A 25,846-nucleotide genomic window follows, 5' to 3' on the forward strand; every position below is an offset into this window, starting at 1 on the left:
GGCTAACCAAAATCTCATCAATTTGGCAACATCATTTTATTTATTATTTAAAACTTACTAAAATTAATTTTCAACAAAGATACAGTACAATGTGCAGAGCACAATACACAGAAACAAAAAAGAGCAGTTTTGTTTTAAAAACTGAAAAAATTGCTCTAAGGAAAAAAAGAGTAGGCTGTGGGTGAGACTTGCTTCTTAAACTCTTGCTGTGAGTTACTTCTTTTGAATGATTATGCTTCATCTCTACTAGTAGAGATGTACTGCTATTACTAGTATTACTATTAACAATCAACATGAAACAAAATTAAGATATAATAACAAAACAAATTACTTCAGTGACAAAGCAATTATACTTCCCAACATTATCCCATAACAAAATCGTCTCTATATTACTTACGTAATAGATGGGTCGACTTGTTTGTAAGCATGAGCAGCACAAGACCCACAGTATGTATATCCTGCATGGCTACAAAACAAAAATTTTTTAAACTTAATCATCAGATTCAAAAATCAAGATACTCTGGAAAAAAACTTTTGAAAGAAATGTAATATTATGATAAACATAACAAATGTATAGTTTAAAAAGCAATATAACTAATAATGCAACTTCTAAACGATAATAATTTTTTGGGGTCAGAAGAAAAGTTCGATTTGGAGATAACCAAGGCTTACTTGAAGTGGCTAATGTAACACTAATGCTGTATGAGATTTTAACATTCCTCTTCAATACAACTATTGAAGTATTACATAACAATAAGACCAAGAACAAGTCAAATCAGACCAAAACAAATAACCTACAACTAACAATTCGCTTCCCTGTGTCTTCAGTGTTGAGAACTGACTTGGGCCCTAGCTGGTTTGTCTCAGTGGATAGAGTGGCAGCCTGTGGACTGAAGGGTCCCGAGTTCAATTCTAATCAAGGGCATATGCCCAGATTGCTAGATCCTCAGTAGGGGGCATGCAGGAGGCAGCCTATCAATATCAATGATTTTCTTTCATAATTGATGGTTCTCTCTCTCTCTCTCTCTCCTTCCTGTCTGAAATCAATAAAATATATATTTTTTAAAAAGAGAGTGAGAATTGACTTGGCCTTCTGTGTATTATGCCTTTCATTTTCTCTCTCCATTACACAACCCTCTTATCCTCTGATCTCAGCATCAGATTAGGTCTCTTATCACCTACTAGAGGCCCGGTGCACGAAATTCATGGACTGGGGGGGGGGGTCCCTCAGCCCAGCCTGCCCCCTCTCACATACTGGGAACCCTCAGGGGATGTCCTACTGACAGCTTAGGCCCGCTCCCCATGGAGCGGGCCTAAGCCGCAGTCTGGCCTCCGTTTGTGGGAGGCGACCGGGCTGATCAGGGGAAGTTGCCAGCCCCATCACCCCGCTGCTGCAGCCACTGCCAGTCACTGCAGCCAGCAAGGTGTTTTCATCAACACGGACTCCAGTCCCTTCACCATGAAAAAATGACAACTTTCTTTAGACATTTTCAGGATGTGTCTTCCATAGGATATGACATTTCTTTCTTTCTTTTTTTTCTTTATCCTCACCTGAGGATATGTTTCCATTGATTTTTAGAGAATGTGGAAGAGAAAGGGAAAGACAGAGAGAAACACCAAAGTGAGAGGAACACTTTGATTGGTTGCCTCCTGCATGAGCCCTGACCTGGGCCCCCGCCAGGGAAGAGTCTCCAACCTAGGCACATGCCCTTGATCAGAAGTGAACCCAGACCCTGCGGTTGGCAGGCCGAGGCATTATCCACTGAACCAAACCAGCTAGGGCAGGATATGACATTTCTTAGGCCTCCAGCAGCGGACCTTCGTTTTTTTCTCCAGGAGTGTGGTGGAAAAACCCTAGATCACCTTTTTGGATTCTTATTACCCAAGTTACCAAGAATATTACCAGTAGCATACAGGGAGCTTAGCCACTGAGCGGTCAGAAAAGGTGTTTCCTCTGTAGTTCACACCGATTGCCGGCTCAGACCCTGCGCAGGCCTAAAGCCTCGGGGCCTGGGCAGGGGCCCCCCAGCTCCCTCCAATCGCCAGCTCCGCCCCTGCCCAGGAGCCCCCTGGCTCAGGCCCTTCCCAGGCTGTTCAGGGCCCACGAGGGGCCTACCTCAGAGTGACCTGGGTGCCGAGGATGTTCCCAGGTGCCTACGTATGCAAATTAACCACTATCTTTGTTGGGTTAATGTGCATACTCACTCTGATTGGCTGTGGGCGTAGCGGAGGAATGGTCAATTTACATGTTTGTCTATTATTAGGTAAGATTGAATAACTGTTTTTGGAACTCAGTTTTCTTTCTTGACTCATTCAAGTTACATGTCTAGAAACATTTCCCTTAGTGTTTTCTCATTAATGTGTGGCCAGTGGTACATTGGTAAAATTTTAATAACTGGTTCTGCAGGTGGAGAAGGGAGATATATATATGTATACATATACATATGTAAATAAGCTTATTATAAATTTTACTTAATTAAAAAGATATGTACCACACAATTCACAAACAATGGAAATATTTGTAATACTTTTTATTGCAAATTCCATGTAGCCAACTGACTATCAAAGGATGTTTCCATTGATTTTTAGCTTGACTCTTATTCATGGCCAAGGGATGGCTGCAACTACAGTGGAAAACAGTTGGCAAATTCTTCAAAAGTTAAACATACTCCTGCACTATGACCCAAACCATTCCATTCTTATAAGGAAAAAAAAAATGTGTCCACACAAAGATTTGTACATCCTAGTTTTATTGCTTATTGCAATAGCCAAAAGCTGGAAACAACTAAATGACCCTCAAAAGGTGAATGGATAAATAAATTGAAGTGCATCCATATAATAAAATACTCTTGGGCAATAGAAAGGAATGAACTACTGATACACTCAAAATAATTATGCTTAAAAATGGTAAAAATCAATAAACAAATATGCTAAGTGAAAAAAGTCAGACAAAAAAGTTCATACTATATGATTCCATTTAAATAACTCTAGAAAATAAAAATTATCTATAATGTGGGGCAAAAGTAGGTTTCCAGTTGTTTGTATGGAAAATAAGACAATAATTAATAAATAGCCCTAGCTGGTTTGGCTCAGTGGATAGAGCGTCGACCTGTGGACTCAAGGGTCCCAGGGTTCGATTCTAGTCAAGGGCACATGCCCAGGTTGGGGGCTCGATCCCCAATGGGGAGCATGTAGGAGGCAGCCAATCAATGATTCTCTCTTATCATTGATGTTTCTATCTCTCTCTCCCTCTTCTTTTCTCTCTGAAATTAATTTAAAAATATATTTAAAAAATAAATAAGAATGAACTTCGTGTTTCACATACTCACAACTGTAAACCTACTTTTGCCTCACCCTGTACAGTGACAGAAAATACATCAGTGGATGTGAAAGAAGAATTACAAAAGTGCACAAGGAAACTTTTGAGATGGTGAATATGTTCATTATCTTAATAGTGGTGACAGTTTCATAGGTGTACACATATCTCAAAGACAATACATATATGCAGATATTAATCATACCACAATGAAGATCTATTTTTTTAAATGATCCTCATCTGCCTTGGCCAGTGTGGCTCAGTTGGTTGGAATGTCCTGGGTTGTGAGCTCACTCCCCAGTGTGGGCATGCAGGAGGCAGCCGATCAATGATTCTCTCTCATCATTCATATTTCTACCTCTCTTTCCCTCTCCCTTCCTCTCTGAAATCAATAAAAATATATGGCCCCAAAAAATCATTAAATATATCACCCTTCTAAGCCCTCATCATGAGAAACTCTAATTCATTCATAGTCAAAGAAGAGAATTTCTAATACTTTCCTTTACCCTGGCCCAGATATATGATAATGAAAAAAGCCACAGTAATAATTATCAAATCGCACCACCAATCCTCTGTTCCTGCCCACTTCTCTTGCTACTAGAATCTATGATTCTACATTTATGTGGAAACAAGGTTTCATTAAGGGATCACTCTTATTAAAGGAGGCTTCACTAAGGGAACATCTAAGTGTTTTTTCTTTTGTGCGACCAATAAAAATCTGAGCTTTATAATTTTGAATATGCATCATAAAAGCATGTCCAGTCAGTCTTTTAAAAGCTATTAAAATCCTAAACACAAAGTCATCCATGCTAGCTTTTCCAGGTCACCCTAGCTCCCAGTTAACTTCCCATGAAAGCAAATACAAAATTATACTTTAATACCTACAATTTATCACTAGGCTAAACCATACCTCTAAAAACAGGTCCTTCTTTTAACAGAGAGTACTTTTGCTTCTCCCTTAATCCTACACAACAGACCCTTTATATTAGCAAGTCCAGCTCCTAACTGTCCAGAATTTCTGTGCCCCCAAAGAGCTACAGTCAAATGAGGATACAAGGCCACTATCCATGATAGTGCACTGGCTAAGTGACAGTTTCCCACGCAGCAACCTTACAGCATGGCATAACTTAAATTCCTGTCAGGAAAAGTATCCAATAATACATGACATGGACTTTTCCTTGTTCAGTCTCAGGTTGCCAAGATTATAGGTGAATAGTATAAACTGTAATGCCAAGAGGTTACCTCACATTCTATGAGAGGCTTTTTATCAAAGAGAATATAGGGAATAGCAAAGAATGCATATTTGGATTCAACAAAATCAGGTTCTCATACTACTAGTTCTACTTAATAGCAGCAAAAAAGCAAATTAAAAAGATTGAACTAGATGAAATGAGAACACTAGACCAGATGAAATAGAAAGATTCTAGTGATAAGAAAAGTTTCTAAGATCTACCTAAGCTAAAGTATGCTCTGGCAAGCTAGAAACTAAATTTACAAACACCTGTGAACATATGGGACCAACCTGACAAGTGGCCCTGAAGTTTGCAGCTTCCACAATGCCGCTCTCAGTTTTATTTTCTGTGCCTAGCCTTTCATTATTTCCTTTCACAGGCACTGCTCAATGGCCCTCAAGATTCCTGCTGCCATAAGAAATATTAATGGATGATTATATCTCCCCAAAATATCCAGGTTAGATAGTCATTATTCAGAATATTTTATTTTTACAAAATGGAATCTCACAAAAATTAAGCTATGAGCTAAAGAATGTTATTAAAGTTATTCAAGTCAAACAAGAATAAACTAACCATAATGTTCCATATCTAGATTTTTTGATAAGATTTCAGATATTGGCATGAATAACCTATTGCTTCATATAAACAAGGGTGAGAAATAAACAAATTGCATACTTCTAGTAGCTTAAATTAAGTAATTTACGAAGATTCATTGTCTCATGATACACACTGATAAGAGCTCTAAGGTATGCTTCACTATACACAACCTGGTGTCCTATACAAATGTTTCTTACCTTTTAACTTTTTTAAACTAATTTTTATACTAGAAGTAATACAGGTATATAGTAAAAAAGTCAAACAGAGAAGGATAAACAATGAAAAATGAAACTACTACTAGGTTACTAACATGGAAAACTTTATTTTACATATATGAGGGGAGCTTCAATATTCATAGTATCTGGTATATAGTAAAACATAAGCCCCTTACCAATTATCTGATTATATTTTTATATCCAATAAGAGGTTTCTTAAGTGATGCATACCTGTACAGCTCCATTCTAAGGGTTGCTGAGATATTCCTGCATACTTCAAGACAAACTACAATTTTGGCAGTCATAGCAGAAAGGTTTTTGGAACTCCTAGTTCATGAGATAGTTTCAGTATATATCCCTGAGACACATACTGTCTCCTGTGCCTCAAGATAAGTAAGGTAGTTCTAAGTTCAAACAAAGAATTTTTTTAAATCAAATTAAATTATTTTGATTCCCTCAAATGTGCCTGCCTATATGTCATATAGGCTAGAATTCATTAAGCTTGATCAACAGTGGTTTACGGGTCAATATTTATTCTTAAATGACATCATTCTAATTTATTTACATCAATATAAAAATGAGCAATCTGTTTTAAGCACTTTCAAAAGTGTGCTATCTAGATTCTGAGTTTTTCTTTTTAGGTTCCCCTTATATGATTTATGCATATAAAGCAAAATCTAAGAAAAGTTGGTTCCAGAGAGCTAGAATTTATAAAATTTTAAGTATTTTTATAGGCTTGATTTGAAATAAAAGCAGAAATCTTAAATTTTTAAGTGTCCTAAATTACTATATAATATATTCTTACCAAAAAACATTTGTGCCTATATAACAATAAAGTATTTGCTGTTACTTTTCTACAAAAAAAAAAAAGTTACTCTGAAATGGAAAATAATTACTTCTGGAAACTATATAATAAGATACGTAACTACTTAGTTTTCATATGTTAACAAAATGGATGTTGCCTATATATGCATTAACATTACAAAGTCACTATGTAGCAAAAACATGCACACCAAAGTCAAAACTATTTTCAAATTTCCATTTTAAAACTCAAGGTAGCCGAAGCCGGTTTGGCTCAGTGGATAGAGCATCGGCCTGCGGACTGAAGGGTCCCAGGTTCGATTCCGGTCAGGGGCATGGGCACTGGTTGCGGGCACATCCCCAGTGGGGGGTGTGCAGGAGGCAGCTGGTTGATGTTTCTCTCTCATCGATGTTTCTAGCTCTCTATCCCTCTCCCTTCCTCTCTGTAAAAAATCAATAAAATATGTTTAAAAAAAAAACTCAAGGTAACTTGTAAATCTTTTATAAATCAATATATTTGTAACATGTGCAAACATTTCATTTCCCAGGTCACTGCCAATGATTTCAATTTTAAACTAACTACAAGAAGGAAACAAGTCCAGCTATTTTTTCATGAATAACTAACCTTGACTTAATTATACGTTTATTCAGCTCAGCTCCCACATTCAGAACAAGTTTTAACTAGGAAGGTAGCATACCATAACAATCAAATACCAACAAAGTAATGGGCAAGACAATACAACATAGCTCATACATTAAAGAGATCCACTGTTTCTCACCCAATCAAGGATCTCACTTATACCAACTTCCCTTCTTATCCCTGTATCAATTTTTCTTTCTATACTAGATCAGCATTGTAACACTTTGATATCTTCCATCTTGAATAAAATTTCTCCCCTGACACCATATTCCCATTACCCTATTTCCTTAGTTTACAGCAAAATTCCTCAAAAAAAAAAAAATCTACATTCACAATCTTCATTTCACTATCAGATTCTTTCTTGAATCCACACCAATCATGCTTTTATCTCCATCACTCCACAAAAATTGCTCTTTTTTTTTTTTTTTTTAAGAGATAGAGAAATAGAAACATCAATGAGAGAGAAATATCTATCAGCAGCCTCCTGCACACTCTCTTACTGGGGATCGAGCCCACAACCCAGGCATGTGCCCTGGTTGAGAATCGAACCAGTTACCTCTTGGTTCATAGGTCAACACTCAATTACTAAGCCACACTGGACGGGCCACAAATATTGTTCTTATCAAGGTAACCAGCAATGTCCACATTGCAAAATCCAATGATCAATTCTGAATCCTTATCTTATTTGACCAATTGGCAGAATCTGATACAGTTGATCCTTTATCTTCCCTGACACATCTTTCATCCTTTTGCCTCCCAGAAACAACACTCACCCTTGGTTCTCCTCCTTGCTCACTGGTCTTCCTTCAGTATCTCCTTTGCAAAAGCTCATTTTCATCTTTATTTGTCCTCTAAATAAAATTGGGCTTGCTAAGGGGCTCAGTCCTTGAACCTCTTCTCTTCTCTATCTTACTTTACTCCATAGGCAACTACAGCCTGTGATATACACACCAAAACAGACTGCAGGTTATATGTGGCTGCCCATTTGAAATCTCCACTTGGATAGCTAATAGGCATCTAAGCATTAACATGGTCCAAGTCAAATCCTAGATTCTACATAAACACTTCTACTCCCCATCTCCACCCGTTTGCCCCTTATCAGTACAAAAGCAATTCCAGTTTCACAGGCCAAAACCATAAAATTATTTTCATTGCTACTTCATAACTGTAATTTTGCTACTGTTATGAATTGTAATGTAAATATCTGTGTTTTCCGATGGTCTTAGGTGACTCTGCTAGCGGTTCTCAACCTGTGGGTCGTGACCCACAGGTTGAAAACCGCTGCTGTAGAGCCTAAGACCATTGGAAAACACAGATATTTACATTACGATTCATTAACAGTAGCAAAATTACAGTTATGAAGTAGCAATGAAAATAATTTTATGGTTGGGGTCACCACAACATGAAGAACTGTATTAAAGGGTCGCGGCATTAGAAAGGTTGAGAACCACTGCCTTAGTCAAAGCCATTATGTCATCTCTTTTCTGTACTATTCTAATAAGCCTCCCAAACTGGCTCCCTGTTCCCATAAAACAGAATATCTTTACAGGAGGCAAAAGTAATCCTTTTCCAACCTAAAGCAGATCATGTCACTTTTCTGCTCAAAACTTCTCTTGACTAGCCATTTCACTTGGAATAAAAACCCAAGTTTTTATGATAGTCTACAAAGCTTCTCCATGATCTAGTCCCTGCTGCCTCGCATCCACTCCCTCCTTCAGCCTCTCCAGCTACACTGGCCTTCTTGCCTTTTCTCAAGCACACTAAGCATATCCTGCTTTAGGCCTTTGTGCTTGCTTTCCCCATCCCGAAACCCTCCTTCCCTGGGTATCTGCGTAACTTCTCTCTCACATCATTTAGGCTCAGATGTTACCTATCAGGGTGACCTCTACTTACTAACCTATAAAAAAGTTGCTCACATGTGACTCTCAATCTTTTTTTCTGCTTTATTTTTCTTCTTAGCACCCATAAGCACCTGACACTGAATATAATCATTTGTTTTCTGTCTGTCTTCCCCAGGCACTAAAATGTAAGCACTATGAGAGAAGTGATTTTGACTTATTCAAAAAGCATCACAAAGAAGAGTACTTGGCATTTAGCCTGGTACATATTTGCTGAATGACTAAATAAATAATTACAAGTCATTATGCTAAAAGTTTTATAAAGACTTGCTCATTTAATCATCAAAAAAAGAATATGGAATTACTATTATTATTATTCCAATTATACTAATGAGACAAAGGCACAAGAGATTAAATAACTTGTATGTCACAAAGCTTTCCTGTATCTATCAAATGAGATCAAGTTAGAACATACAAATGAAGTACTTAACAAGATGTTTGGCACATAAAATACCTAACATTTCTGGAATACTTATTACATGCCAAACATTAATGTAGGCTCTTTATGTGTATTTAATTATTTAATTATCCTACTGTTTAATGAATGGTTGCTATTATTATTTTCACTATTTATTATTTATCAGGGTACCAACCTTAACTCAATAGAAGTCATAAAAGATGCTGCTGTGAGAAGAAACTCCACAAACTCCAACTTTTACTCTTCTCAGAAAAATGTTAACATGTGCTTAAAAAACAATGTGTTTTGAATATTAGCACTGGAAACCAAATCAAAATTAACTGAATTCATATCAGACACAGACACATCATTAACTGCATATTTGCTATCCCTGAGTCCTTTTAAAAAGCCCTCTAACATTCAAAGACAAAAGAGTCACAGATTTCCATTACAAAAAAATCTATCCCTCCAACAAAACTTTGGTTGCTACTTCATATTGCACTGTATTATGGTTAAAGCATATTTTTCATTATAAGCTAAAAATTATCTGGATTAAAGTAGATCTTTTTAATGTTTAAAATAGAACTTATTCTACCAATAAATACAGAAATCTCCAAGTTTACCTAATGTAAACAGCCCACCTATTTTAAAAGGCAGTTTTATTACCAAAAATAAATTTTGAAATTACTGCATCTGAGAAAATAAAGTAGCCAATTTCCTTTATCCTTTGGTTAAAGTAAGAGCCACGGGAATCATGAAATTTACTGAATATAATTTTGTCAGCTCAATATGTCTTTTGGGTTTTGGTTTATAGCTCAACCTGCAGATACTCATTCTTTATTAACAATTAACATATAAAATATTCTGGGTAAAGACCCTTAAAACTTACGGTGCAATTATGGCTCTGGCAGGTCTTTTTGTAGACTGTACTTGTGAAAGCCAACCTTCCAGCTGTGCATTCAGCTGCGGTCCTATAAAAAGAGAAAGGGAAACTGGAGTCAGCAAAGCAATGTACTATAGACAACCACACAGACACAAAACCCTCATTAAACCCATTGGGACTAAAATAGCTTAATGGGCGGTGGGATCATGAGTTTGGATGTTAATATTTGCAACTTAACCAGCTACATACAAAGTCTCTAGCAAGCAATATGGTAAGATCACATACTGATTAAACCAAACTTGCTTTTATCCATTTGCTTATTTTTCACAACAGTCTTCATTCCAGAACAATATGCTGTACAATTTGAGGGGTTATTTAAACAAAATAAAAGAAGAAACAGAAAACTGTTAGTATATGAATGAAAATAATTGAGTAAATATTTTTTAGAACACCAAAACATAAAAAATATGTTTTTTCCTTTGGATAAAGTCAATTAGCTAAAGACAATATATTTGGTCACCCCAACAACCAAGTGAATTTAGTTTAAACTATGAGTGACAAATGTTGCCATCAGTCTTCTCACTTGAGCGCTATCATAATTTCTCGTAAGAGCATGTATGCAACTACATAAAAGGGTGAATTCTCTGTAGGTCTTTGCAATCTCTTAGATTGCCTGTGATATGCATCACATTCTAGATTAATGTTTCTTCAAACATTAAATTTTCTTTCTCTTCTACCTTTGAAGAGAGGTTTTCTGAGATGGCAGGAGGCTTTGGTTTAAATTACATTTCTCCAACATCAGCAATGGTTAAAAATTCTCATTCCCGTATATCCTTATCAATATTGGATATTCTCAGAATTTTTAATTTTTGCAAATTTGATGGATAAGAAATAGTATCCCTTTGTTTCTTCTAATTATTATTTTCAAAATATCCATTGAGATTAATTGTGCAGTGATTTGGAAATCCTTCTGTATGTATTCATAAACAAGTCAAGTTTATGACAACCAATTTACTCTGTAAATTGCCAGAATACAAAAAAAAAGTCTGACTCGGCAATCAAACAATGTAGTTTATTTTTAAAACTTAAATTTAAGAACAATCACCAAAAAACTTATATGAAATAATCTCATTAACTCAAGGAAAAATAGTAAGTTAAATTTTTAGCTGCCTAATAAATTTCATATTAACAAAATAAGTATTGCTCTAAATATTTCCGCATTACAGGAAGTTTGTGAAACAGAAATTGAAAACCTTGTAAGAGCAAAGAAAATATCTTCCAATTCAGACACTCTTTTGACACCAACCTCAGTGATTTTAAGCACTAAACCAAGCTTTCTTATCATTTCTTCTGGAAAAGGACCAATTTCTACAGAGGGATCTTAAGATTAAAGCCGAACTCCAATCTATTTATTATGTATACTAGAGGCCCAGTATACAAATTAGTGCACAGTGGAGTCCAGCCGGCTCCTCCTAATGGGGGGGGGGGTGTTGGCAGGCTGGCCCCCACCCCCTGGCCCAACTCCCAGTTGAACTCCAAGTCGAACTCCTGGTAGAGGGGACAGCTTGCATATTAGCCTTTTATTATATAGGATGGTTGCTTAATTGTTGATCTATAAACAGTCAAGTAAAAAAATGAATTTCAGTCCTTCCAAAGAGGATGATATTTGGCAATATGGTCTCCTTAAATAGATGAAGATGATGTAGAATATGTGTTTTGTCTTTCAAATACCACTGGATTTGAAGGCACACTGATGAATGGGAAAATTAAGCACTGTTCAGTCCTAGCAAAACTACTCCATTACTCCATGGTTATGTGAAGGACAAATGGGCATGTACTACTTTGGATAAAATAAATAAAGTAAATTCCCAAAAGATCAATGTTAAGGTATTTCCTTAAGAAATAGACAATAAACAATGTGCTGTTAGCAATTCAGTAATACTTCTGTTTGAATCCCCCTTGAATCAAATAATATTTCACTAACAAGTTTATTTGCATGGTGACAAAACCACAGATATTAAACACACATACACACAAATACACACCTCCTTTTCAGGAATTCCTATGCAGCTAATTATCAGAACCATTCTAAGATATGGTAATTGAGTCAAGTCAAATTGGTTTTCTTACACTGTTCTAACTCTGTTTGGCCAACTCCTCCTATCCCTCTTCCCCCTCCCACACCAAAAAATAAAATAAAATTCAATCAATGGTCTCCTCAATCTGAACAAAAATCATGTATTTGATTAACTCCTCTCAAACAACGTGCAATTCAATCACCAGAAGATCTTGTTAAAATGCTAATTCTGATTCCATAGATCTGGAGCAGGGCCTCAGATTCTGCATTTCTAACATTTTCCCCAGGTACTAGCAATGTTTGCTGGACTATGGACCACACTCTAGTAGCAGTCTAGGTCAATAGTTCCCAACCCAAAAAGAGTCTTGGCCCTTGCCAATGTGGCTCAATTGGTTGAGCGTCGTCCCCATGCATTGAAACGTCACTGGTTCGATTCCTGGTCAGGGCACATGCCCAGGTTGCAGATTCAAACCCCTGTTGGGGGTGCGTGCAGGAAGCAGCAGGATGTTTCTCTCTTGAATCAATGTTTCTCTCCCTTTCCTTCTCTCTCTCTCCCCGCTTCCTCTCTAAAAATCAATAAAAAAAATTTTTTTAAAGGGATGGAGCTCTTGGACCCCCAAGGACTCCGCAAATATATATGCATACCAAGACTTATCTAGAAATAAAATAAATGTCTAAATAAATGTAAGACCTGTCAACTATAAAGAAGTATATATTCATTTAAGTGTTAAGGAAATGATTTTACCTTTTTAAAGCATAATATTTTCTCAATCAACAGATAATAACAAACAACTACTGTCCTGTAGAAAATTCTGTACTTTCTGACATGAAGTTTCTTAAAAGAAGGGAAAGGAGGATACATGTTGAAAAGCCTTATTAAAAAAAAAAAAAAAGAAAGAAAGAAAGAAAAAAAAAAAAGCCCTAACTGGTTTGGCTCAGTGGATAGAGCTTCGGCCTGCAGACTGAAAGGTCCCAGGTTCAATTCTGGTCAAGGGCATGTACCTTGGTTGCGGGCACATCCCCAGTAGGAGGTGTACAGGAGGCAGCTGATCGATGTTTTTCTCCCATCAATGTTTCTGACTCTCTATCCCTCTCCCTTCCTCTCTGTAAAAAAATCAATAAAATATATTTAAAAAAGAAAAGAAAAGCCTGAGAACAATTATAGACCTATCACTTAGCTTTCCTAGAATTTATCTGAACTGTGTTTCAATTACCTTACAGCTTTATTTTCAACTAGAGGCCCGGTACACAAAATTCATACACTCGGGGGCGTGTGGGGGGAGGCCTCAGCACGACCTGCGCCCTCTCACAGTCCTGGAGCCCTCAGGGGATGTCCGACTGAGGCTTAGGCCTGCTCCCCACAGGACATCCTTAGCACTGCCACGAAGGCGGAAGAGGCTCCCGTCATCGCAGCTGCGCCCACCAGCCATGAGCCCAGCTTCTGGCTGAGCAGCACTCCCGCTGTGGGAGCGCACTGACCACCAGGGGGCAGCTCCTGCATTAGGTGTCTGCCCCCTGGTGGTCAGTGCATGTCATAGCGACCGGTCATTCCGCTGTTCGTTTGATTTGCATATTAACCTTTTATTATATAGGACTAGCTATTTAATAAACTATTACATCACAAAGCTAATTGTGACCAATAATATTTTGTCACAAATAATGTTTGGTTCATTTGTTAGTTGAGTAAGGATCTATGGAGCAACTATTTATGTGTCAGGAACTGAGATGGATACTGTAGTTACAGCAATAAATAAGACAGAAGTGGTACCTGCCTTCATGGAGCCTATAATTGTCATTGTCTTAAATCCATTGGCAATTGGACTGAAAGATGAAAGATGAAAATTTCAGACACCAGGACAAACTAGCAAGAGAAACATATATGGTTAGGGGAAGAGCCTTCCAGTGTTGCTCAAATTATTCCACACATATAAGGTAAAGAATGACCAAAAATCTTTATACCATTTGTTTTTTAAGTGGTTATCTGCCTATTAGCACAGTAAACTTAATTCCACAGGACTGGTTAAAGCAAAGTAACAAAAGACAAAGCAGAAGTAAAAAATATAAATCCAAACAAAATAGGCTATCAACACCTAGTATTTTGTTATTAACCATTCAATGAAATCTGTTTAAACCAAAAAACTAAGAAATAAACTCGGACCTGTTGTGAAAACTACACAAACAGTAAGATTAATATGCTAGGTCCGTGGTTGGCAAACTGCGGCTCGCAAGCCACATGCGGCTCTTTGGCCCCTTGAGTGTGGCTCTTCCACAAAATACCACGGCCTGGGCGAGTCTATTTTGAAGAAGTGGCATTAGAAGAAGTTTAAAAAAATTTGGCTCTCAAAAGAAATTTCAATCATTGTACTGTTGATATTTGGCTCTGTTGACTAATGAGTTTGCCGACCACTGTGCTAGATGTCATATAACATTGGCTCAGGGATCTCTGAATTTCACAGGCCAAAAAAATTTCAAAAGAAATTTGGAACACCAAAATAGGGTTGCCAATTTTTTATTTTACTAAGAATGGACATTTAAAACACACCAACCATTTATCTACAATCACCATGAACTTACAAAACAAATATAACACCAAATAGTAAGAGCACAATTTTAAGGTAATCTCAATCCCTTAAACTGAGTAAATTCACCACATTTCATTGACTCCAAGATACCATTAATATTAAGGTGCACATTGTTGTATGTACTACAAAAAACAAACAAACAAAAAAACCCTCCAAATTAAACTAGGACTTACGGTTTTTATTGCTTACAACTTTTTATTTTACAACTAGTGGCCTGATGCACAATTCATACACATTGAAAGGAAATTAATTAGAAGAAATATTTTAATATCACTTTTCGCCCTTTCTATATAATGGAAGTGTCAACCAAATTCACGATCGACAATGACAGATCGAAACACACGCGTGCGATTGGTGCCAGCGAGAGCTTTATATGTATTGTGCATGTGCGAGTCAACTTAGCCTTTTATGTATATACTAGAGGCCCAGTGCATGATTTAATCATGCACGTGTAGGCTGTCTGTCCGCTGGTGGGGACCCGGTGTGGCCGGCAGCTCTGAAGTCCCTGGGCCCCTAGGGCGAGGCGGGGCGGGGTGGGGGTCTTGCCTTCGCCTCCCGCCCAGGAAGGCTGGGGCCGCCGCCACCTCCTCTGCCTTCGTGGAAATCCGCGTCCTCTGCGGACTCCGGGACACCGCAGCCGCATGCTCCTGCGGCCCAACTGCCGCCAGACTCCTCCCCCGGGAGCCACGCCGCCCGCCCACCCGCGCCGCCTCCAAACCTCCAAACGCCCGTCTCGCTGCCCCAGAGGCCCATCTGTGCTGCAGCACAGCCATGGCGCAGACGCTGAGCTCAGCGTCCTGCCGGCCCAATCACCACCCTAGCCACCCCGAGTCCCGCCCCCCGTGTCTCCTGCTGGCCCAATCGTGGGCGTAGCGGAGTGATGGTAATTTACATATTACCTTTTTATAATGTAGGACTAGAGGTCCGGTGCACAAAATTTGTACGGGGGAGGGGGCTCCCCTCAGCCCAGCCTGCACCCTCTCCAATCCTGGACCCCTTGGGGGATGTCTGACTAACAGTTTAGACTGGCAGTCAGACATCCCTCTCAGAATCTTGGACCACTGGCTCCTAATCGCTCACCTGCCTGCCTGCCTGGTCGCCCCTAGCTGCTCCCCCCTGCCGACCTGGTCGCCCCTTACTGCCCCCCCTGCCAGGCTGGTTGCCCCTAACTGCCCCCCCCCCGCCAGCCTGGACACCACCAACTGCCCCCCCACTGGCCTAGTCACCCCTCACTGGCCCCACCTGCCAGCCTAATCGCCCCAACTTCCCCCCGTGCCGGCCTGGTCGCCCCCAACTGCACTTCCCCCGCCGACCTGGTCACCCCTCACAGCCTGTTTATTCAGTCGTTTTGTGATCTCTCACTAACCCCCTGCCGGCCCGGTCATAGGCAGTCATCTTGTGAGGGCGTAAGGGTTAATTTGCATATTACCTCTTTATTATATAGGATATATATATATATATATATACACACACACACAAGATAAACTTGCTTAATTAGACCTGCTTTCTGATGTAGCTAAACTTTTTCCAGCCCAGAGAAGCACACCAACTTTCAGGCAATTGTCAGCAACACAGCAGTAAATATCAACAAGAAGCAGATTATTATTGTAGATCAAGCAGGGAGAACAAAGGGTGAAATATTTAACTGTAGCAGTGTTTGACTATATTCTGCGCAGTGAGAAAACCTGAAGTCATTTTCAAGGTCCACCATTTCTTTCTATTTTTCACTTTGGTCAAGTTTCTAAGCTTTCTAAATCTCCGTTTTCTGGCTAATGCAAGGAAAATAGGATTCCACCAAGTCTCCTATCTACCTACTCCAGGACTTCTGTGAGGATCAAATGAGATGAGGCATGTGAAAACGCTTCACAGACATTTGGTTAAAGTGTAAAATGTTTGCACCTGGCTGTAAAGCAAGTCATGTTCCTGGGCTGAAGAAACTGCAAGGAGGCTAGTCGTCGCTAGGGAGAGGAAGCTGGGCATTTCTATGTGACGTCATTACCCGGCGCCCACAGCCCATAGCGACCATTTCTGGGCTGGATTGGGCTGTGGGCCGCATTTTTGCACCATGGCAGCATCAGAAGCAATTTGGTGGGCTATTGCTCCGGGGTAGTGGCAGGGCCTATGTCCCAATTGGGGGAAGCTGAGTGTTGCTTTGTGGGCGCCAGGTCCGTGATGCCAGTGCACATCACAGCAGCTCCAGTGTTGAGCGCCTGCCCCCTGGTTGTCAGTGCACATCATAGCAACCAGTGGGAGAGTTGGACACTTATCATATTAGCTTTTTATATAAATACTAGAGGCCTGGTGCACAAAATTTGTGCCCTCAGGGTGAGGGTGGGGGTCCCTCAGCCCAGCCTGTGCCCTCTCACAGTCTGGGAGCCCTCGGGGGATGTTCAACTGACGAGGAGGAGCGAGCCTAAGCCGGCAGTCAGACATCCTTAGCACTGCCACAGAGGCGGAAGCAGCTCCCACCACCGCCGCATTGCTCACCAGCCGTGAGCCCGGCTTCTGGCTGAGTGGCACTCCCCCTGTGGAAGCACACGACCACCAGGGGGCAGCTCCTGCGTTGAGTGGGATCAGGCTGAAACCGGCTCTCCGACATCCCCCGAGGGGTCCTGGATTGCAAGAGGGCGCAGGCCAGGCTGAGGGACCCCACCAGTGCACCATCGGGGCTGAAGAGGGACTGCGGGAGGGCTCCAGGGCATGTCCGCCTGTCTCACTCAGTCCCAATTGGCCAGACCCCAAGAGCAAGCTAACCTACCAGTCAACTGTCTGCCCCCTGGTGGTCAGTGCACATCATAGCAAGCAGTTGAGCGGCCTTAGCATATCATTAGTATATTACGCTTTGACCGGTTGAACGGACTACTGGACGACCGGACACTTAGCATATTAGGCTTTTATTATATAGGACTAGAGGCCCGATGCATGAAAATTCGTGCACTGTGGGGGGGGGGGGCCTCAGCCCAGACTGCCCCCTCTCACAGTCAGGGAGCCCTCAGGGGATGTCCTACTGATGGCTTAGGCCCGCTCCCCATGGGAGGCAACTGGGCCGGCCGATCAGGGGAAGGCAATGCCCCCATTACGCCGCTGCTGCTGCCACTGCCGGCTGCCACAGCTGCCTGAGCCTCGGCCCGGCCCTCACAGCAGCAGCCGCCACCCACGGCTTGCCTGAGCCTCGGCCCGACCCTCACAGCAGCAGCCGCCACCCACGGCTTGCCTGAGCCTTGGCCTGGCCCTTGCAGCCGAGGCTCAGGCAACCACTGCGGTTTTGTTCAGAAGGACATCGGAAGATCTCTGGTCTAATTAGCATATTACCCTTTTATTAGTATAGATAGATTATTCGAAAAGCTCTTTTAAGCTTATTTAGACATGATTTTTCATATAGCACTCTTGTGTTTAATTTTTTTAAGTCAGAGTCATCAGTAATCCTTGTTTTTCTATATTATCATATCTCTGTACCACTTAAAGAATTAGTGATGCAATATTTCTTCTAAAAGCGTTCCTCTATTGCCTCTGGGACTGTTATCTAAGCAACTCGATGCTGTACCTTTTTTGATCTTACCAAAGGTTATCTCCAGAAGATGTAACTAACAGAAGTTTTCAGAAGACAACCCAGAGTAGGTAATCTCTCCCATAAATGGCATGTTTGTTAAAACTTCAGTGGGTTGCAGTTGTCTAGTCATAACAGCAGGATTAATAATTAATTTCATAGGTGTGTGGGCAGTGACAACTATTTCACAACAAAGACTTTAAGATACCTTTGACTATAAAACACCTCATTTTCAGAAGTGCTAAAATGTGGGAAAATGTACATCTTAAAATCGATGAGCTATGCAAACCACATGCACTACAATGTTCTGATATTGATTTCAACACAGAACAGATGAAAACCTCATCAAAAACCAGCATGTGAAAACCACTTCTTCTTACTATAAAACTAGTAAAAAGTGTTTCTGAGAAGACTTATCAACTACAACAATCTCATTTAATTTTAAAAATAAATAAATAACATGGGGAAAAGGGGTAGAGGAGGGCAATGGGGGGGGGGGGGAAAGGGGACATATGTAATATTTTCAACAATAAAGATTTATAAAAAATAAATAACATTTTAGCAGTTCTCCTAAAATCCTTTCACTGATGCCCTCTGTGACCACATACTTAAAATTAAAATGTATTGATAGGCTATTTACTAAGCTTACTATCTTATTTTTAGATAAGTCTCAAGGGATGCTGCTTGTTTTTATGTATCGATGATAGGGCTCCTCACTCAGAAAGGTATATGCCCTTGGGAAAAGAAGAACACAAAAACTGTCTCACTGAATCTGACCCAAAACCCATCGAGAGCAGCAGTGTTGCAGCAATCCAAAAACCCTTGCTGTGAAGAACACTGATTGTTCACTTCGATATAAACCTCAAAAGTTAGACCAACTAATTTATTTAAACACTGTAAGAATTCATTTACATTTTTATCTAAACTCTGTAGTTCAAAATACAATCCATAGGAACAATTAACCATCCAAAATGAGCAATCTTTAACACATACCAACCAACTAGAAATCCCTTAACACTTTTCTGCTCACTCATATACAGTTTCTCAAAAATTTTATATACTTAATACCAATTCCATTGGCATTTCCACCTAAAAGTCCTGCAAAGTTGGAGGAGCACAATATACATCTCTCTCCAGGTCATTTACAAAATTGTAATCTGAAAATAGGTTTAGGATTAATCCCTTTAATAGTCTATTAATTTGGATTATCTATTGCCACTCCTGGTCTCTGTTTATAAACAAATTCCCTATCAAAAATGATGCCATTAAATCCCTTGATAGTGTCTGGTTATAGTATCTAAAGATCAAGAAACTGATTTTTGTGTGCTATTTTTTCATTATTAAAAAATTGTATGTCCAATACAGAAAATTTGGGGAATACATAGTAAGAAGGGAGAAAAAAATAATAATCCCACAGTTATAAAAAGCACCAAAATTATATTTCACAAATTTCCTTCTAGTCTTTAAAATGATATAAAATTCTGTAACCTGCTTTTATCTACATAATATTTTAGCATAAGTATTTTCCTATATTATGAACTCTTTAAAGAAAATTTTGCCCTAGCTGGTTTGGCTCGGTGGATAGAGCATCGGCCTGCAGACTGAAGGGTCCCAGGTTCCATTCTGGTCAAGAGCACATGCCCAGGTTGCAGGCTCGACCCCCAGTAGGGAGCATGCAGAAGGCAGCCAATCAATGATTCTCTCTCATCATTGATGTTTCCATCTCTCTCTCCCTCTCCCTTCCTCTCTGAAATCAATAAAAATATATTTTTTAAATTTTATGGTTAAATAATATTTCTTTATGTGAATGGATCACTGCTTCCTTAAACATTACTTATATTAACAAGATGTTTAGTTGTTTCCCGTTTTTTGTAAAAAATTATATAATATGTATCTATTTCAATATTTAAAATTACTTCCTTTGGAGAGCCTCAAAAGTAGAATTAATATATAAATCATTATGAGCCTTTTTAAGATTTCAATACACATATTCAAAACCATATCCAAAATTGCATCCGTTCATAATGCACTATGCATGACCATACATACTGAATATTTTAAAATAATATTTTAAAAGATTTAAGTAATTTAACCCATGCCCCCATTTGATAAAAATAAAAATTTAATGCCCTACCTTAATTATATTTGGCATTTCAAAATAAATTAAACATTCTATCACTTTAATCAAAGCAATTCTCATTTCTAAGAAAAATATTTTTATTTCTCAGATGTTTATTTTTTATATGATTGTCAATGTTCTTGTCAACCACAAGTTATCCATAACTAATGTTTAGCAAACAACTACTACCATTGGCTTTTACAGAAGACAAGTCAAACTTAAAACCAAGCCGATTGTGCTGCATTGTGCTGTTGTTTTAAATTACTCAAAATGCTGAAGATTTTCCATGTGTTCTTGCAATTAAATCTTTTTAACTAATGGGGTATGATTTTTCATCCTTTTAGAAATCATAATTCTTTCTCCTGTAATAGATAAAAAGTGGTCTACAGACCAGAATCTTCTCATGTGTTAATTTAAAAGACAGATCCCTGCCGAAACCAGTTTGGCTCAGTGGATAGAGCATCGGCCTGCGGACTGAAAGGTCCCAGGTTTGATTCCAGTCAAGGGCATGTACCTTGGTTGCGGGCACATCCCCAGTAGGGGATGTGCAAGAGGCAGCTGATTGATGTTTCTCTATCATCGATGTTTCTAACTCTCTATCCCTCTCTCTTCCTCTCTGTAAAAAAATCAATAAAATATATTTTTTAAAAAAAGAATAAAAGACAGATCCCTGAGGGCTATGGCAGCACAATATCAGGGGATGGCGAACAAGTATTTTTAACAAGTTTCTAACAAGCTCTCCAAGTAACTGATAGACATTAAAATGTGAGGCCCGCTGCCATAAATGAGTTTATGTGCACATGCTATATGTATGAATGAATACAGCTAACAGATTCCTGGATGGCTTATAACTGAGATTTTTCATTACAATAAATAAATCGCATAATGTCTAAGTTCACAATATAGAAATGCATGAGTTTTTACCTTCAAACTGCTTTGAAGACATAAGTTATCCACTGCTTAAAATTTACATGTTTATTTTTAACTTTTTCTAGCCTCTCACTTCTATCAATGTCTCCCCAGCTTTTTCTTTCACTCCTGATGACAAAGGAAAATGAACTCAGATTCATAAAAACTAAACAGTACACAAACTCAAATTCTCTTTCAAACATTGTTTTAGTCCAAAACTTCATAAGAACATAGATGAACAATACAACATCTATAATCATTTCAAAACTCCCATGATTCTATTTGTAACTTAAATTGAAGTGTAAAGATTCGTCTAACAGGGTCAAGTGCTTTAGTGAGGGAAATACAAACCTGGATCACAGAAGGTAACCACCTAAAGTGGTCAAATGCTTACAGTGAGGTCCACAATACTTTCTTAATGCATATCTAACCAGGATTGATTATTTTCTTTCAACTACAGCTAGCATGAGTTTGGTTTTTTTCTCCCTTTGGATTATAATCAGGCCAGTTGATGCTAGTAAATATGTATAATTTAGTACCAAATCCAAAACATAATATGTGAAAAAATAAAACAAGTCTGTCTTATTGAAGAGAATCAGGACTATGATAATACTTCCCACACAAGGTAACACTTCTCAGGCATTGCTAAAAAAATAAAAGTTTCTTAACAGTTAGAGTTTTCATTTTTCATATATTTTCACCACAAAACAGATCTGTAGACATTACTACATTCTTACCCTACTCTGTAATAGATTTTCTTCTCTAAGAATTTTCATTTACAGAGGTTGATCAGAAAAAAGTGGAACAGGCCCAGTAGACTACGTGTGAACAGATTGAACAAAAGATCTAAACCAGTGGTTCTCAACCTTTCTAATGACGCGACCCTTTAATACAGTTCCTCATGTTGTGATGACCCCCAACCATAAAATTATTTTCTTTGCTACTTCATAACTGTAATTTTGCTACTGTTAATGAATCGTAATGTAAATATCTGTGTTTTCCGATGGTCTTAGGCAACCCTGCTAGCGGTTCTCAACCTGTGGGTCGCGACCCACAGGTTGAGAACCGCTGCTGTAGAGCCTGACAATCTAAGCATCCACAAAAACAAACAAAACTGGTTAAATAAATTTTGCTAGATCCATAACGTAGAATATTCAGCAACTCAAAAACAATGAAACAAAATTTTATGACCCTCTATGGAAGATGTCTTCATTAAGGAAAAAAGAAAGCATGGTACTGAACAGAAGGTACAAAATATTTTCATTTTTGTGTGTGCACATATATCATACACTAGAGGCCCAGAGCACGAAATTCATACATGGGGTGCGGGGGTCCCCTCAGCCCAGCCTGCACCCTCTCCAATCCGGGGATCGGGCCGAAACCAGCAGTTGGATGTCCCTCTTACAATCTGGGACTGCTGGCTCCTAACTGCTCACCTGCCTGCCTGACTGATCACCCCTAACTGCCCCCCCCTGCCAGCCTGATCTCCCCTAACTGCCTCTGCCTGCCAGCCTGATCGCCCCTAACTGCCCCCCCCCCACCGGCCTGGTCGCCCCCAACTGCCCCCCCTGCTGGCCTGGTCGCCCCTTATGCACCCCCCGCCAGCCTGGTTGCCCCCAACTGACCCCCTCTGCCAGCCTGGTCGCCCACACAGACTGCTGGTCAGTCGTTTGGTCATCCCTCACTAACCCCCCTGCTACCCTTGCCGCCCCACGCAGCCTGCTGTTTGGTTGTTACTGTGAGGGCGTCATGACCAATTTGCATATTACCCTTTTATTAGTATAGATATATGATTATGTACTGGTCTGTATTTATGTAGCATAGCTCTAGACGAACACAAAAGAAAAGGCTAACAGTGATTGCATCCTGACAAGGAAACTAGGAGGAGAGAAAAACTTGACTTTTCACTGTATACCCTTCTGTATCCTTTGCATTTTGCACTATGTACATGTACTACTTATCAAATATTAAGTATAAAAAAAAGATGGTGCAGTCACATAACATCATACCATGAAGTCATAAACAATTCTGCTACAGACATGGAAAAACACCAGTAAATGCTAAATCCAACTAACAACAAATCATTGCTATACCTAAGACAGTACCTACAACATTTAATAATCTAGGTTATAATAAATAAAACCCAACTGCTGAGAACTATTATTTGACCAATAATATATACATTGGAGTAATAAGAAATATGTGGACCAATGTGACAAGATTTCCCTATTAGCAAGGAGGAATTTCCCTTTTTTACTGCACTCCCCTAAAAGTGATGTCCATCACCAAATTTCTGATAGAATCAGAGACTATAGAAACAGTCTAGAAAAGAATGATCTAGACAATGGACGCAAAACTCTGGAGGGTGAGGGCATGTATGGGTATGGGGTAAGATATGTACACATATAATACCTTAATAAAAATAAATAAATAGCCCTGACTGGTTTGGCTCAGTGGATTAGAGCATCGGCCTATGGACTGAAGGGTCCCGGGTTCGATTCCAGTCAAGGGCATGTACCTTGGTTGCAGGCACATCCCCAGTGGGGGGTGTTCAGGAGGCAGCTGATCGATGTTTCTCTCTCATTGATGTTTCTGACTCTCTATCCCTCTCCCTTCATCTCTGTAAAAAATCAATAAAATATATTTTAAACCTTGCGCCCCTGGGTACGGGTGAAGCCGGATACTGGGTCCGGGTGAGGCCGTGTGCCCCTGGATCCATCCGGGTGAGGCTGGGTCCTGGGCCCGGGTGAGGCCACGTGCCCCTTGGGTCTGGGTGAGGCCACGTGCCCCTTAGTCCAGGTGAAGCCGTGCCCCTGGGTCCGGCCGAGACCAAACCAGAGGGAGTCGGACCTCCGTTACCACCATTTGTCCACCATCCAGAGCAGAGGGGTCAGTGCTGACATGTACACATAAGGAACTGGTGGACATTGAAATTGGGTCTCAAAAGAACTGTTGGTCCAGAAAGAAACTCACTACAGACTGATTCATTTGCCTGTCAGCATAACTATTATTGCTCGTCTCACATTCAGTTCTTATAAGTATATCTCTAGTGACACATGATCTCGCTCATCTAGGGGAAATGATGAACAACATAGACTGAGGAACAAGAACAGAACCAGAAACAAGGAGGCATCGATCGGACTATCGGGCCTCAGAGGGAGGATAGGGGAGGTTGGGAGGAGGGGGGAGAGATCAACCAAAGGACTTGTGTGCATGCATATGAGCCTATACAACAGTTAAGTTCAACAGGGGGTTGGGGCATCCATGGGGAGGGTGTGGGATGGGAATGGGGGGATGAGGACAAATATGTGACACCTTAATCAATAAAGAAATTTAAAATATATATATATATTTTTTTAAAAAAATAAATAAGTAAATAAAAAATTAAATAAATAAATAAATAAAAAGAATGATCTAGAAAAGAGGACATTAAAAACCTTATTAATATCTTTCTTTATAATGCTCCAATGAATAACATGTAAGTTTGAACAGTTTGTGTTTCTCAGGGGTTTTTTTGTTTTGTTTTGTTTGTCTTTGATCTAGCAAGGACTTCAGTTATTCTTCACTGACTTCTCCAGCAATCATTTACCAGATAATCTAGAGAAGTGACTTGCTTTTTGAAGCAATTAACAATAATACGATTTTTTGTTTTTGTACTTTTGTTATGGCATGTCTGAGGCCTGTTTTCTTCTTTCACTAAACACTGCATGTGCCAGCTTATCCATCTAAAGAATTGTTTCTAATTTTGCAACCATAAAATGTAAACAAAAAGAATCTCAGCAAGTTCTTCCTTGATTACTAACCAAGAAAACATGTCTACCATAGACTGAAAGATGGTCATGCCAGGTATCAGATATGCAGAAAAGAAATAATAGTCAGGCATAATGAACATCAACACAAAAGGTTTTCCATGGAGTTCTGAGATTGATGATTTAGGAGACTAAGAGTTACAATTAATATGGTAGTTAAGCAATATGTGTGTATCTACTCTGCTGAACCCTTTCCTTATCCCTCTGGACTGTTTTCACTGAACTGCCTAACCCTGAAGCAAACATGTTAATGTAAAAGCTGCCCAAATTGAAAAACACTTCGGTTTTCTCATTCCCAGAAGATCATACCTGGAAAGTTCCACAACTATGAGAACCACAACTATGCTCAGGCACTAGCACCTTTAAGAGGCCTTAGACAACTGTCACTGGCACCTTCTTTTGAACCACAACAGCCACAAAAATTCAATTAAAGACATAAAAACTCACTCCCAAACCCATCTACACTTAGGCCAATTTGATAGATGACAGACAGACAGACAGACAGAAACCACTCAAACAACCTTAATTTATAAGCCAGCATTTCCCAAATGGTGTTAAGCAAAATTAGAATAGAATTTTGTTCCTAAATTAATGGGAGGGGAATGAGTGAAAGTCAAGGATGACTAAACTTGGGGCTAGATGAACGACAGTATCAGTGTCAAAGATGGAACCAAGAAAGAACTTAAAGTTTGTTTTAAGATGAAAACTTTGACTTGGACACACTAAAAGATTTAGGAGACAATAAGGAAACCAGTTAAAGATGTGCAGTCGGTAGAGAGCCTTACCGGTCGGTAATTGCAGAAAAAAGGGATCAAGGACAGAAA

The 25,846-nt window shown here is 39.4% G+C and overlaps 1 protein-coding gene across 4 annotated transcripts in view; it reads right to left on the reverse strand.

The window, feature by feature from the left end:
- The window catches only part of MEMO1 (mediator of cell motility 1), a 101,066-nt gene that overhangs the window by 39,179 nt on the left and 36,041 nt on the right, over window positions 1-25,846 (reverse strand). For all 4 annotated transcript variants that reach the window (XR_008558593.1, XM_054728361.1, XM_028140155.2 and 1 more), the window contains 2 exons: window positions 9,986-10,067; window positions 398-466 (listed from right to left, as the gene is read on the reverse strand). Coding sequence is in view for 3 of the 4 variants with exons in the window: in XM_054728361.1 (XP_054584336.1) it covers window positions 398-466; window positions 9,986-10,067 (151 nt within the window). In the remaining variant the exon portion in view is untranslated. The remainder of the gene's footprint in view (window positions 1-397; window positions 467-9,985; window positions 10,068-25,846) is intronic.

Source organism: Eptesicus fuscus, chromosome 16, assembly GCF_027574615.1.
Source record: "Eptesicus fuscus isolate TK198812 chromosome 16, DD_ASM_mEF_20220401, whole genome shotgun sequence".
NCBI lineage: Eukaryota > Metazoa > Chordata > Mammalia > Chiroptera > Vespertilionidae > Eptesicus > Eptesicus fuscus.